This window comes from Poecilia reticulata, linkage group LG15, assembly GCF_000633615.1.
Source record: "Poecilia reticulata strain Guanapo linkage group LG15, Guppy_female_1.0+MT, whole genome shotgun sequence".
Classification (NCBI taxonomy): Eukaryota; Metazoa; Chordata; class Actinopteri; order Cyprinodontiformes; family Poeciliidae; genus Poecilia; species Poecilia reticulata.
The window spans coordinates 1,661,113-1,676,802 of record NC_024345.1 but is presented as its reverse complement, the minus strand read 5'-3'; the positions used below and the strand labels follow the sequence as shown (position 1 = coordinate 1,676,802).

Below are 15,690 nucleotides of genomic sequence, written 5' to 3'. Positions count from 1 at the left end.
TACACCCTTTACTTATATAATCTCACAATGGAGATTAATAGTGTCTCTTTATTAATGTTTTTATTATTATATCTTTATTTAACCAGGCAAAAACAGATTGACAACAAACTTCTTACTTGGCTAGGCCTTTTGAGGGAAAAGGAGGTGTGTGTATTGTTTATGAGTTTTTGATTTAAATCTAGTTTAGATACTAATATCATCTTAACAAACACATTAAAATGTTATAAAGGTGTGTCTCAATGTTAAAAAGGAGAAAACATAGCAGTCAGTTACCTCAGAGGGCGTTAAAGGACTTTAACAATTTAAATCAGCTTATGATTTCTGATTTGATGAAAGCATTCCCTCTGCTCTTCTATAACCCAGCATTAACTATACACTGTTGTGATTCGCTCACAGAGGAACATTATTTACTACCTGTTGGATTCAACACTTTCATTTCCTGTAACGTGGCTTTGAAATATCACAAATTATACGTACCTTTGACCTTCTCCTGGACAGACTGAGACACCTCTGCCACTGGCAATACAAAACATTGTCATTCAGTAGAGTACCGATCTGCTCATATGAACAATCACATACAACAAAAGCATAAACAATCGACTTTGTTGATTTCATCTGACAGTCAGGATATCAAAAGAAAGACAACCTCCAATGCCTCTGCAGGTCGTCCACGATGGCACTACATGTGTAGATAAATAGGCTCTATTCTTATTTCTCAGCATTACTAAGGAGAAGTTTCAACACTGCCACAGTATTTTGTATTTGTAGCACATGTATTAGCATCCGTAAGGGAAACAAAAATAATTAGATAATCCAGAAATGTTCTACATTAGTTTTCGTTCGTGTTGACACTGTCTTAACAGTAACTTCATAAACCCAGTTTTTCAGTTCACAAAAGCATTTAAAGTGGAACTAACCTCAATGTAAAAACATAACCCCGTCCCCAAACCAGCTTTGAAGAATTCTACCAAAATGGGCGGAGCCAAGAGACACAGAGGGGCGTGACCAGGTGTGAACATGTGCGTAGGGGGTTGAGAAGAGCTGACTTTCCCTCCATCCAGGACTTAGAGCTAGCCTAGAGTAAAAAAAAAAAAGGCAACTAACATTTCTGCAGACCTCACACATCCTGTAGAATAACTGTTTAATTACATATAAGCATATTTGTAATGTCACAACAATCACTATTTTTACTTTCTTTATAAAAAAAACAAAAGAAAAAAATGGCTGAAAATACTTATACATATTGTCCATTTAACCTTCTTTTATTTCCCTAAAGTTTAATATTCATATGTTACATGTGTACACTGATCTGAAACTCTTTGTTCACGCACACGGTCTTGACCAATAAAACTGATTCTGAATGTGAACTCTGACCTTACATGGCAGGAGCTCTAACTGGAGGTCAGCTGGGCCATGTGGAGTTGTTGCAGCAGCGGCTCCGCTGCGGTCAGGTTAGAGAGGCGCTGGGCATCCTGGAGGCCATGGACTGGAGCACCATGGCGGATGAGAGCTACCAAGGCCTGAGCTGTGTGACCAACCACCTGCTGAGACTGCCGCTCAACGCAGACAGGGAAGGTGAGGGTGTGGGTCACACCACTAGTTTTATCCTACCACGACTATCAGAAAATTTCGTTGTTAGTTAATTAAAATATTTTCCATTGAAAATCTTTCTAGTCCTGTGGATGTCTGCAATCTCTGTTAAAATGCCAGATTGTTGTGCTGTAAAAACACCCCTTAATTAACATTTTATTTTTGGCCTTACTGTCAGCACGCTGCAATAACACAAAATCTTACAAAATATTATTTTTGTCTAGTTCCTGTGCAAATATCTTAGTCCAATTGAACCAACTTACAAGTAACTTTTCAGCAAGATATAGGAGCTTATTTTAAGCCAATAATTTCTTAGTATTGATTTTAAAAAGCACTAGTTCCAGTGGCAGATTATTTAGCTTATAACATAGACATTTCATCTAAGTTACTTTCATCTTAGTTCAAGTGTACTAAGATTTGAACTACTAGACCAAAAAAAAAACTTTTTAAGAGTTTGTGTGTTTTCGGTGTGTTGACATTCCCAACGTTTGTGCAGCCCAGCTGGAAGCAGCCCTGCGGGTGTTTTACACCCCGGCTGTCCCTCTGTCCGATACGGTCATTCTGGAGTACAGGGAGCCGGTCACCAAGTACGCTCGCCGCCTTTTTCACCACCTCCTCAGGTAACGCAACCGTCTCCATCATGCTGCTGCTGCTTTACTCTTAATTTAATGCACTGAGAGAGAAATTAGTTTTGTGAGATCCAGTTCAGCTTCTGTTAGACCTGACACAGTAAGCAATAAATCAACTAGTTGCATGGTAGATTAAAGTGAGCTCAATAATTTCTCTTTAACTTTTGTTAGAGAGATGCTTTCCTTTGATATTGTTGGAAAAACACTGCAAATATTTGAAACCCAGTACGATTTAGTTAGGTTGCACTACCTGCCACGTTTGCCTGTTTTCCCTGCCTAAGCTGAATGACTAATATTTCTTAAAATGCAATTTTGTTTACAAAAGCTTAATTATCCATTTTAATTGTAGTTGCTTTGTTTTTTTTATTTCATATATGTAAAATATTTTCCAGTTCCAGTGTTAAATATTGTTTAGAAATTAATGGATTTTGCATCTTTTAGAGTACACTTTTCTTGATATGCCATCATCATTATTGTATTAGTTGAAAATGGTCTCAAAATAACAATATTATTGTTTATCGCAATAGTTTTTGGGGCAATTTATTATCCTGCAAAATGTGTTATTGTGACAGGTCTAGCTTCTAGAGAGCACTTTTTGAAATAAAACAAAGCTGTACCTCCAGGTCGGCTGCAGTTTAGTGATGTGCAGTGTAAAAACCCATATACAGAGTATTTTTAAAACACTACTGGAGCACGTTGTTGAGCTTATCAGTGTTCAGGAAAGAATAACAAGTGTCCAAAAATGACAACCAGTGAAAGAAACAAATTTAACACTCTCTATTTACCTCTCGCTTCTTTTTATTTCAACATTTCTAAAAAAAGGACGTCGCTTTTGAATGTCATCAGTCACACACGCGCTGATGCAGCTTTGAGTCATTCACGAGGCAGAGCAGCGCTCACTCAGACCTGTTTAACTGTTGTTTCATTTTCCCTTCTGCCATGAGAGCCTTTTGAAACGCCTGTTTGACTGAAATAGACCCTGTTGTTCCCACACACTGCCGCTCACAGCTCTCCATCTAGCAATTACCTCCGTTTTCCTTCCCTGTTCCAGAGCTGGAGTGTTTGGCTTCCTTCCTCCTCTCTTATCACCTACCTGCATTCTTCTTCTCTCCATCAGCATCAAATAAAGAAAGCCTCCACTCTCTGCTTGTTTACTTGTTTCATGTTGGATATAGACAGGGAAAGTTAGGCTGTTTTGCATCTTTCTCTCTCTCCCTTTCTCTGTCTTTCTCTCCTCTTTCTCCTGGCTTTATTCTGGATTGTAACGAAAGTACTCACTATTTACTGTTCTCTTATTGGCAGAGTGCATATCTGTGAATTTATGTAAAGCTCGGAGAAAGATGTACGTCAGGCTGATTCATCTATAAATTTCCTCTAGTTGCTTTTGTTAAACAGATATTAGTCGGCTTTAGTTTTCGAGCTCTTATTGTCTCTGCTTTCTTTGCAGGCATCAGCGTTTTGAGAAGGCCTTCCTCCTCGCTGTTGATTTGGAAGCTCGAGATTTGTTCATGGTGAGCTAAAAGACATTTTTGATTTCAGTGGTTTGAAAGTAAAACAGGACTAAAATCTGTATAACAAATTTTTAAATAGTGTTGACTGAAATTCCTGTTTGAAAATTGTAAATATTTGTGATTTTGAATGACATGCACAGTTTTGAGCTCACATCCATTTTGTGAATACTTGTGTTTTGGATAAAATGATTCTGTTTTTCCTCTATCACCTCTATCTGCTCACATGCACACTGCTGTTTCTTGCTTATGTAACCATAACATTTAAGACTGGTAATAGTCTTCTGTGTTACACATAAAAACTGATTAAGGCAGGCCAGCACAACTTAGAAGGTGCAGAATGAGAAGACAAAAGCAGAACTTGTGCTACAATCTTTGCTTTACTTGGTGTCGCCCTTAAGATGTGCTAATCAGGCCCAGTGCTGGACTTTGAATGTCACTCGGTATCTGTATGAATTGTAACATTTGATCATTTTCAGCACTAAAACATGTTTCACCCTAAACCAGATCAATTTATTTCTCAAGGTATTGACACTGAAGGGCTTTGGTCGAGTCCTGGAACTGGTAAACGGACTTAGGTGGTGCACAGAAAGGAAAATTGGTGCACTGGAAAATTTGTGTGAAGAGCAAAAGTCGGCAGACGGAGTCGCTATTAAATCACCATAAATATTTTAGACTAGTTTCATACCAATTAGTGTTTGTCCCTTCTGTGTTACCGTAAAAAGATAACTGCATTTCATTTCACTCTTATAAAATTTAAGGTTTTCAACTCACAAAAAAATTTAACATCTATCCATTGTTAATCCGGACTTAAGCTTAGCTTCAACTATGTAGATTTTTATCCTTTTATGCCTCAACAAATAAAGTGCAATAAAGTAAACATAATAAATAAACTGAACTTAAGTCCCACAAAACAGTGGCACTTAAAACAAAACTAAGGTGTAAGTTATAGATATTTCGTTTTTAAACCTTTTATGTCTTACAGATTTTTGCAGAAAACTACCTACGCTTGTAAAACTTTTGCAAAAATCAACCTAAGTTGTCATTATTTTTACAGAAAACTACTTAGGTTGACATTATTTTATACAGAAAATTACCCTGGTGGCCCAACTTTTTGCATAAAGCTACCTCGGTTGCCAGAACATTTGAAAACTATCTACAAGAGGTTATCAGACCATCTAGTCTGAAGAAACTAAAATAAAAGCTTTTGGCCTGAATGCCAAGCATCTTGACTGAATAAAAACAGGCACTACTTTTCACTTGACTTACTTTGTCCATATTGTGTAGCATGGTGGTGGCTGCATTATACTCTGGTGATGTTTTAAAGTTGCAGGAGGAGTTGGCAAGTCTAAACAGAGGATAAGATGACAGCAGCCAAATGCAAAATGCCCAGAAACTCAGAATAAGACTAACTAGTCTCCCAACACAACAGTGACCCAAAGCACACAGTTAGCATAACAATAGAGTGGCTAAGGATCACTCTGTGAATATTTTTGACTGCAGCTGGAGCACATGCTCCAAATCCAATTGAGAATTATGTAAGCACAAAAAAATGACTGTTTATTAATAAGTGTTCAAGTTGGCTTCACATGAGAAGATCTACAATGAAAAATGGTTGAAAATCTCCCAAAATAAATCTACAAAATAACTCTTCAGAAGATTTTTTTTGTTTGGTTTTGATATTTTATTTTTAATAAATTAGCTTAAAAAAGCCTGATTCACTGAAAAAATAAATGTAATACATTTTTAATCTGTCACAAAATGTGGAAGCTGTGTTAATATTTTCTGGACGCACTAATGAACCTGGTCATGCCATTATTCTAGCATCACCGGCAATCGATCATTCTTCTTTTATTATCTATCTGGTAAAATAACATTCAATTTTTTTAAGACCTAAAATTGGTGTATCATAAAATAATATTGCATTTTTACTTTAATTGGCAAAAAGCGAGCCACAGCAAGTTCTGAAAAAAAATCCCATCCTGTTGGACCATTTATAGAAGAACTAGAGGTTTAGAAAGTGTGAATATTTATGTTCCAAAACATAAAACCTTAGAGTTAAAATGACATTTTAAATTGATTACCATATTGTGTTACTGACATTAAACAGATTAGGCCTAACTGATTAATATTTGGCCTCCAGAGGATTAGATATCGACTCAGTCACCAGCACCTTTTAGAAAAGCTTCCTGCAGGCCCCTTAGTGCCATGCACCCTATTTTAGTTGTTCATTCACTGTTAAACCCTTCTTACTTGCATTTGCACATGACTTGTAACCCACAAAAGTGTGTGTATGTGTGTGTTCATGTCAGAGAGCAGGTGCGATCTCAGTGTGGGCCCCTGTCTTTTCACAACCTCCATGGCCTCCGCTCGGCCTTTTGCCTCTCCTCTCATCTACCTCTAACTTGCTCTTTCTTCCACGTGTTTTTGTAGGTGTCTTTTCCTGTCTTTTTTTCTCCTCTTTTAAAGTTGGGCACCCCCCCCCCTCCTTTTTTTTTGCTCCATGCTTCAGCAGCACAAACACAAAAACACTCACTCATGCTCCTCTCTGTCCCTCAATCACACTGATAGCGCCGCTTCCAATTCCCTCCCCACTAATAGGCAGGGCTGCAGGGAAGCCGAATTGAAAAGGTGGAGTCAAGCCGGTGAACCTTGAAAGAGTGGAGGGAAGAGGGGGCAGAGAGGAAAGAGGAGGGGCTGGTTAGATAGAAGGTCAACAATAAATTTAAGATTTTTTTTTTCCAATCAAACAGGTTGGAGTGAAACTTCTCTCTTATTTAGAAATGGTGTAAAGAGATGAGTACACTAATTTCTGCCTGTTCCTCTTACTGTGTGAGACGGAATGGATCAAACAGATGGAGGTGTCCTCTTCCGGCTACTTCAAGCTGCTTGTACTTTTTTCAATAAAACATATTATTTAAAAGAATAAACTGTAAACAAATTGTTATGCTTCTAACGCAAATTCTTTCAGGCTTTTCCCCAGAAAATGGGGATTTCAATTCTAAATTGAACAGACAAATAACATGTGTTTTTGTTGGACCTAATGAATTACTGCCAACTAATCCCCAAAAATCAGGCATAAACACAGAAACATCCCACCTGAAGTGTGACAAAAGCTGTGTTTTTCTTCAACATTGTAACAATGTAACATTGCAAAAATGTTACATTGTTGCAACAATGTTACATTTTTACAACAATGTAACATGTTGGACAGTTTTGCTTCCCTGCTTGGTCCCACATTTATAATAATAATAATAATAATAATAATAATAATAATAATAATAATAATAATAATAATAAAGAAACGTTTTTTTTTCTTAATTTGTATTTGATTTATTCTTAAGAATTCAAATACAGCTACGTTAGTAAGAATTTACTAAATTGACCTGCTGATTCATGTCCACTCTACTTTTAGTTTGGGAGTTTTAAAAAATCATTAGTTTATTCTTTTTATACTTTATAATTTCTCACTCTGTAGTTGATGACGAGATTATTTAAATTGCTCCCACCATTTAACACTAAATGTAATGTGTGAGGGTCTACTGTCCATTTAAATAACAAACCTAAGCTTTTGAATGTGTTAGATTAATTTGTATGACTTGCTTGATTTTGAGATGTTAGTTTCTGTTCACAAATGCACACAAAACATTATAATGTAGTATTCTTGTAGAGCTCATTTGTTCGTGGTTGACCAGCTCTATTTGTTTATGTGTGTGAGAACTTGAAAAAAATAAGTACAAATAAGTATGTACAATAATATTTAATGGAGTCCTCTAGGACATAGGTTGTCCAAAGCACAACAAGCAGTAACAATTTTGTAGAAAACTCTTTTTCTCACCATCACATTGAAGCAGCAGAGGGATACATGGATAACAAAGTGAAAATCTGGTGATAAACTCTTGAGATAAAATTGAAAATGACCAAACTTCCTTCTTCATGTCTCTGGCCTCTAACTGATGTCATAGTTAAAAAAGTTCTATGCTAAAAGTAGGATGTTAGCACTTTTTACACTTCAGGCTAGCAAGAAAAAATAGTTTGATATAGCAAAATCTCACCTTCTCCCATATTAACAGTCAACAGAGCAACGCTTTTTTTTTTTTTGTCAAACCATGAACTTCTGAGTGCTTTTGAGAAGTCCTCATCCTGCACACATTTTAAACATTTCAGAAATTGAGTAAAAATAATGTATGCCTTCTGTTTTTGACTCTTTCACCTTCTTTTTAAACGTCTTGAGCAGATTTAGGAAGCCTGCGTGAACCCCTTTGTGAATTGCCACAATGGGAATCTGCTCATATCTGGTTCACTGATTTCAACAGATACCGGCCGATGATCGTCATCACAGATCTGTAACAAAGCTAATGCTCATTCACAGCAAACTGTTTCAAGCACTTTTTTTTTTAGCCTCAGCGACCAAGAGAGCAGCAGCTCATTGTCTGCAAAGAGTGAAAGAGAGTCGAGAAAGAAAAAAGACAAGGGGGCACATTGACATTTCACCCCTCACCCTGTCCTTCGGTCTAATTAGGTTGTGTTGTTGCTTTAACCTGCTGCTTGGCTGATTGGGCCGAGGCGTAGGGGGTTAATGAGGGCAACCCCCCCGCACTCACCAAACTCTTTGTAACTTACTAACTTGCCCGCAGAACTCAATAACGCGCCATCGACTTGATAGAATGGACTCGCAGATAGCATGGAAGCCATTACCTCTTCCAGAAATGCTCAGCATGACACCCTCCTCCCCACCATGACACGGCCCTCCATTGTTTCCCAGCTAACAATAGAGGTCCTTCTAAGCCCCCTACTCCTCTGCAAAATGAAAAATAGAAAGCTTTTGTTCAAATGAAACACTTAGTGTTGGGTTAAATTGGGGGGGAGGAGGAACTGTTGGGGGAGGTTACTGATTGGTTGGCTCTTTTTCTTTTTTTCATTGTTGGTGCTCTTCTGTAACTCCCTAATTAGCCTTTGATAATGAGTTGATAATGTAACCAATTAGGTCATTCGTCAGCCAAGTCGAGCCCACAACACCTCCCTCCCTTTTTTTTATGCGCCTCCTAAATAGGTCTTGATAGAGCTTGCTAATTAAATCAAATTTTTTTGTGATAGCTGAATTGAGCGCCAGCTCGTCTGTTTCCGAATGAGGCCTCATACAGTATCGCTTCAGACATCCTGAAGCGAAACTGTTGTCTTCCCTTCCTATCTATCGTCGCTGGCAACACCGAGGGAAGGCGAAGGGGTGGAGATGTCGCTGCTGCGTCTTTGCCAATAAACTCACAGTTGTCTCTTGCGTGATTAATTAGCCCTTTTGAAACTCTCGACGCCTCTCTAACACAAGACTTTGGGGTGTTATTTGTGTTATGAGACAAGTGTGAAACTAATTATGTTGATTTCTCAAGATGTTAGCATATTTCCGCCTGCGTGTGGCTGCCAGTATTGTTGGCAAATGCTGACGGGAAATTGCACCCCTCATAGCTTTAACAAAACCTAAAATAAAAATGCTATACTGCTTTAATTTGAATCTGTGAGACTGATTGTTAATAAAGTATTTTTGGTGTTGCCAAAGATAAAGAAGGACAGATAATTTGAAAACACCCAGATAAATATATATATATTTATATATATATTGTTTTGGTTCATGCAATGAGTGTACCTCTGAAGTAAATCAACAGGATCGGCTGCCAGGTCCTCAGAAGGCTTTGCCCAGACTACTCATTCACTAATCCCTGAAATTTTCAGATTTCACACTTTTATAAATGATCTGTTGCTCACAGATGTATGACAGTTTTACAAACTTATCAAAGGAGTAAACTTTTCAAATGACTGATTATCTCCTGGAGTCTTTCTGAGAATTTCTTCATAACTTGGAAAATACCAAATATAGTATCAGAAAACGTATTTTACAATTGTAACTTAAACAAATACAGGTAATCAAAATGTTAAATTTGAAACAAAACATGCGGATGTGACTTAAGACGATCATACTTCATGTGGTAATTGGAAGAAATTTTATATTCAGTGTTTGGCTTTCAGTGCCTTGCAAAATTCTGCCTACTTTTTTGTTTACATTTTCTCATGCATTTTCACTTCACAACTGCAAATCTCAGTTTTTAGGAGTTTTATGTCTGTAAAGGGAAATTTGGATTTGTTTTCAACCCTCTTCTGTGAATACTTTGTTGATCGACCTTTCATTCACACTGACATTAGAATACAGCTGCAAAATGGCTCAAGCTCAGTCAGATCGGACGTGAACATTGATTTTCAAATCTTATCGCAAATTCTCATTGAATTTAGGTCTGGACTTTGACTAGTCCACTCTAACAAATGAATGTGGTCTTGTTTAAATAATTCTGCCCATCTCAAGAGTCTTTTTCAGCACCTCGCACTTTCTCATTCGTGCTTGTCATGCATTTAGCCTCATCCATCTTGCAGTCAAGTAGAGAAAAGAGAAAATCCCCACAGCATCATACTGCCATCATCATGTCTCACTATGTTGTTTCAGCCCACTATGTTCATCAACCTTTCAAGTTTATTGAGGCATTTTTGACATTGTTCTTGTGAAATAAAATCTGTCTGGAGAAGTTAAGGGCAAATAATAACTTGTTGAGCTTTACAACAAGATGTATTTATTATGAATGTTAAAGATACACATTTTTATTTTTGATGTAATTTTACACTGTTTTAAACTGATCTGATTCGAGTGATAATGTAATAGCTAGGAAAACAACTGTTGTCTGTTGTCCTCTACAGGGAATGGATATTTTCAGAAGGCATTGTAAGACCATTAATTAATATGTTTTTCAGTAGAAAATTATTAAAAGAAATACTTTTGACATTTTAATCATAATTCTATTCAATACAACTAGATATTTTTGGGTCTATGTGAAATTGTAAATATTTTAAGGCTGACAGCCAGAAATATTAACACTAAACAATAAAGCTTGAGATCTTTAGGTTTAATGGAAATATTAAAACTACCTACGTTTTTTAGATGGGCATTACCTCGCACTTCATTCACTGCATTTATTTCCCCACAACAGACGCATATTCCCGTCCATCCCCGGCTATGTAGTGCGACAGGAACCCGCCCTGGTCAAGTCAGACTCCATACAAACATGAGTCGGTCTCTTAATGTGCTGGGGGGAAAAAACCGTTGCTCTGTGCCAGTTAACTTAATCTCTGATTTATTTGCAGGAAACCCAAATATCAGTCAGTATCGGGTACTTAGCGTCTGCCGCTGCTCTCCCCTCCGCTCCCCTCTGCTCCCTTTTAAAAAAAAAAAAACAGCCCAGTAAAACGCCCCTCTTTATCAGCGCAGTTAGCTGGCTCGCTGCAACCCCTAAAGCTCTTATATAAATAAGATTAGTGTCGCGTTTGAGCGTCGGGGAATAAGAGGTGTAATATCTGATGGTTTTATATGCAGTATTATTGTTATCCCCTCTTAGTCTGGCTGATACTACTCTCTCTCTCTTTCTCATTTTGCGTTTGTTCACTCACTGATTCCTTCGCTGGGTCTCTTTCTACAGATTCAGACAGTATTATGAGGGGCTAAGCTGGAATAAAGCGCCTCAGCATCAAATGTTCATATTGTTCTGATCTGTCTGTCACACCGTCTCATCCTCTCGTATTTTTTTTAGTATTTATCTTTTATTTTTTTTTGCCTTCCTCTCTCTTTTTCCACGTCCCGCCTCCTTGGTTCTGTCATCCGCTGCTCTGTTTGTTATCAATTAAGCACCTCGGTCATATCTAATTGTAGGGCCGTGTCCTCATTTGTAAGGGCCGAATCTGTCACCTCAGTCCTGGGAGCCGATTTAGACCCCTTTGAGGCCATTTTGTTGTCATCCATTTTCACATTTCCGACTAACTCTCCTCCACAGAGGGCAGGCACCACACTATAATTACCCAATCTGTTCCTATTCACACTCCTCAATTTCAGCACCTCACCCTCTCTCATTCTTCTTTGCTCTCCCTCTCTTTTTTGGGAACCGGCACCCCCCTCGTCTTTTTTTTTTTTTTTTTTGTCATTGGAAATGGGGTGGGTGAGGGGGTGGGCTACAAAAGCTGGGTTACAATATGAGGGTATTAAGTCTGGGTGCTGGCTCAGCTGGGGGCTGGCTTTAGCCAGCTGAGGGTTATCCATGACGAGCCCTGAGTCACAGCGCTGATGTCCTGTGATGTTGCTGAAGCAGAAGACTTTGCTTAACACGCTGTACACTATGATGGGCCCTCAGTCCCTGCATTCTGCCTGGGGAAACCCTGCGGACCTCAGGAGCCACTTGTTGGGTTTCCGGATGAGCATTTTTTACACTGTAGATGCAGACATAATAACATTCTTGTGGTACTCCTAACATACGTTTTTTTCAATCAATAATATAAGGGGCTAAAACTGGGCTGAAACAAGTAATCTGATTAATTGCGATGAATCGATTATTGACAAATTATGGAAAGAAAGAACTCATTTAGTAATCGACTAATCGTTTACTGTACTACTTTACATTTAAGATTAAAAAACATTGGAAATATGTTCAAACGCAAAACTCCTAAAGTGGCATAGTTATTATACCTATGCCACTTTTTAAAGAACTGGTTCAAGTTCTTTAAAAAACAAAAAACCTCCTATTAAACAACTTTTTGCTAACCAATTATTGATCGAATTGTAAAAGTTGGATGAAATGGCATGACCGTTCAGTCTGCAGATGTTTTTAAAACTATCTGGTACTTATGCAAATTAGTGCCACATATGGAGGTGGTACAAATCAAATTTTTTGAGGGGAAGAGAGATAAAAATATCGGAGTAGGACTGTTCAGACTGCAATGAAAAATTCAGCTATGGATCACACATGGACAAACAAATCAAATCAGATGCGGGTCATATACGGCTGCTATGTGAACTCGGCTTGTAGACAGTATCTACAAAAAAACCCAGCTTTTCTATTCTGTCATCACAAGCCTTAACATGGAGAGCTTGCTGAATGCTACTGCAGCTTTAACTGGAACTTCTTGCATCGACCCAATGTGACTATGACCAAACTTTTCAGGTTGGTTTAGCATCAACCAAAGAAAGAAATTATTTTGAAACTGAACCTCATGTCCAGTGTGGAAGTTCTGTGATACTGTTTACTGAATTCATGGCTTTTTAGCCTACATTGAGTAGTACTAAATGTAGGGGATATTGATCATAATTGTTGCCTTGAGCCCTATCCGTCACAGTTGTAGTAATGTAGTAAATCATTTTTCTCTTTGAGGATTTAAACTTGTTTCTTTAAATCTCATTTTGCTCTTATAGCTCAAGAGAGAAAATGCTAAAAATACAAGATTAAAATGTTAAGCTGTTTATATGCCATTGATGGTTTTGCTTCCATGTAAACTTTCCTGTAATCTTTTCATATGGTGTTTATTAATATTTCTCCAAGCTTTCTGATTATCATTCAGTCCTGTCATGTTTTATTTTTTTACTATTTGGCTTCTGTTTCACTCACTTTTATATTTACATAGCTCTTGCCTGTTAATCATTAATACATAAAAAAGACTCCTGAACTGTACAGACATACCAATATTTTATCTGCGCATGCAATCCTCAAGGACTTTCTACTAGCAGCCTCAAACAATCTAATTATTTACTCAAAATACTGAAAATACTTTGAAAAATACTAAAGACAGCAGTTTGACCAAAAAAAATTTACAACTTAAAACTTTTTAAGTTATCAACAATTTTTATAGCAAAAATAATGTCTCTCAGAAATATATCAATGAAATCATCTTGTATTATTATTATTATTATTATTATTATTATTATTATTATTATTATTATTATTTAGGACATATTTGAGCAGAAGATGGCTTACGTCTTAACCGAGCAGCAGAAGTCAGATGCTCAGGGGCTAATAATGAATGTATTGCCATATTATCTCTTTTTATGAGCATTTGAGGCTCAAGCAGAGATACAGAGGATACATGCTGTTTCCAATATTGTGACTGGCTGATATAATAATATGCTCGGCTGGATGTGTTTCCATGTAAAAGGAGAATATGAGAAGGTGAACAGTTCCTCTCCCACTTTTGAAATGTGCCAGATAACATCCAGCCCTGCTTAAAAACCAGAGAAATGTGTGTGTGTGTGTGTGTGTGTGTGTGTGTGTGTGTGTGTGTGTGTGTGTGTGTGTGTGTGTGTGTGTGTGTGTGTGTGTGTGTGTGTGCAGTTTGGAGCGCAGGCAGCAAGAAGGCTGATTTCAAAGTTTTTTTTTTCTTTCTTTCTTTTTTTTGAGGAAGCGACATTTCATTCGAACCGGTGCCGTTTCTGATGTCGGACTTCAAACGGCTCCGTTTTTTTCTGCTCCTCATTTCATCTGTTTCTTCCTCCTCCTGCCAAAATACCGCGACCACCCCTCTATTAAAAAAAACTATTGTCATCTGAGCCCAGATTCATTTTAGATTAACGTTCACATTTCTTTCTTTCCCGCATTACCTTCAAAGGACCTCCATTATGTCGCCGGTGATAAGGGCGAGGTGGTGCTCGCGGACGTGGCCAAGAGGAAAGCTAATGAAATCGAAGCCCGGGCCATCGCAGGCGACGGTAAGAAAAATAATCACTTGTCCAAGCCCAAATAAAGAAAATGCAGCCCATTATTCCTCCTTACATGTCGATAACCTCAGCGGCTCAGCTCTGGTGACGCACCTGAGATATTTTCTCAGGCTCAAACCCTCCTTTAAAAGCATAGAAAGGAATCAAATCAGATCAAGTTTGACTGAGAGATGTGGAACGAAACGTGGACAACAGGTTGACTTGCCTTCCTTTTTCGTTTTCTCACACATTTAGCTAGCCTGATAAAATCCAGCCCATTTATGCTTTGCTTCGTACAGAGGCTCTGGCCTCTTGTCTATCGAGAAATGATCGCTTCCTAGAGTCTGTTGAGGTTTTAAATTTTACCCAGTTGCTAATATTTAGCCATAACTTACGTAATGTGGCAGTTTGATGCTATGAAGCATAAATAATCCCCCACTGAAAAGAGAGAAGTGTAATATCCGAACAAGATGGCTTTTAGTGTTAGTTCAATATTTGGAAGTATTTCCAACAAGATCTGAACGGCGTCTTTCTCTTCCTCTGCTGCCTTCTTTAGAACTACAGCCAGTCTACAATTAGTCATGTTCACAACTTCTCCATCTGTTCGCTGATTGGACCGGTCAAAATTATACCGGAGAAATCCACTTCAATGGGAGAAAGCCATAAAGAAGAGCTGAAGGGAGATTATAACTGCGTAGGTCAGGGTAACTTTTAGTAAAAAACTATCATAGTTTAAAATCTTGATAAAGACTATGTTCAGACGTAAAATGAAAGGTTTTCTGGTTAGCACAGCATGGGAGAAAATCTCAACCAATGCCCAGGTTTCCTTTTTTTTGTTTTTTTCAGTCTATGCTGCTGGCCTTTGACAAACACTCCCAAAAGCACATACCAGAGGGGATCAAGCTGAGTTCCTGATTACAAACCCATTCTCACAACCACACACACACACGCTCAGTCCACACAGAGGCTACAAGGGCCGACGGCTAGGCAGAAAAACATTCACATTTGTGAGGGGAACTAGATGAACATGTCGGATGAGTCCTTCATTGATGCTTAAAAGCGCAGCAGAAGGGTTGCGCGGGCATGTTTGTGTGTTCACTGATGAGGTATTTAACTCCACTGTATAAGGTCAAACCCCCGAGGCTGACCGTCTCGTCTGCGTGGCTGAGAATGAAAATGAGCATTTGTGTAACTCTGAGGCCTGTTTGCATCTATTTTCCCTTTTTTTTATTATTCCTAATGTGATGCTTAACATGCGCACGCCCCCCTCCTTCATAAGCTCCCTTAATTATGTCCTCGATGATTTACCTCAATCACCTGCAGCGTGTCCTATCCTTGGACAGCAGCACTGTGTAGAAGTGAGGAAGGGACACAGGTGAGAGGCTAGGAAATGGATGGAAGATCTGATGTGTCT

General features: G+C 38.2%; 1 protein-coding gene across 4 annotated transcripts in view; it reads left to right on the top strand.

Annotated features, from left to right (window-relative positions):
• Positions 1 to 15,690, top strand: part of wdpcp (WD repeat containing planar cell polarity effector) — an 87,016-nt gene that overhangs the window by 60,768 nt on the left and 10,558 nt on the right. For all 4 annotated transcript variants that reach the window (XM_008428892.2, XM_017309196.1, XM_017309197.1 and 1 more), the window contains 4 exons: positions 1,387 to 1,575; positions 2,087 to 2,210; positions 3,667 to 3,730; positions 14,189 to 14,288. In XM_008428892.2, coding sequence (XP_008427114.1) covers positions 1,387 to 1,575; positions 2,087 to 2,210; positions 3,667 to 3,730; positions 14,189 to 14,288 — 477 coding nt within the window. The remainder of the gene's footprint in view (positions 1 to 1,386; positions 1,576 to 2,086; positions 2,211 to 3,666; positions 3,731 to 14,188; positions 14,289 to 15,690) is intronic.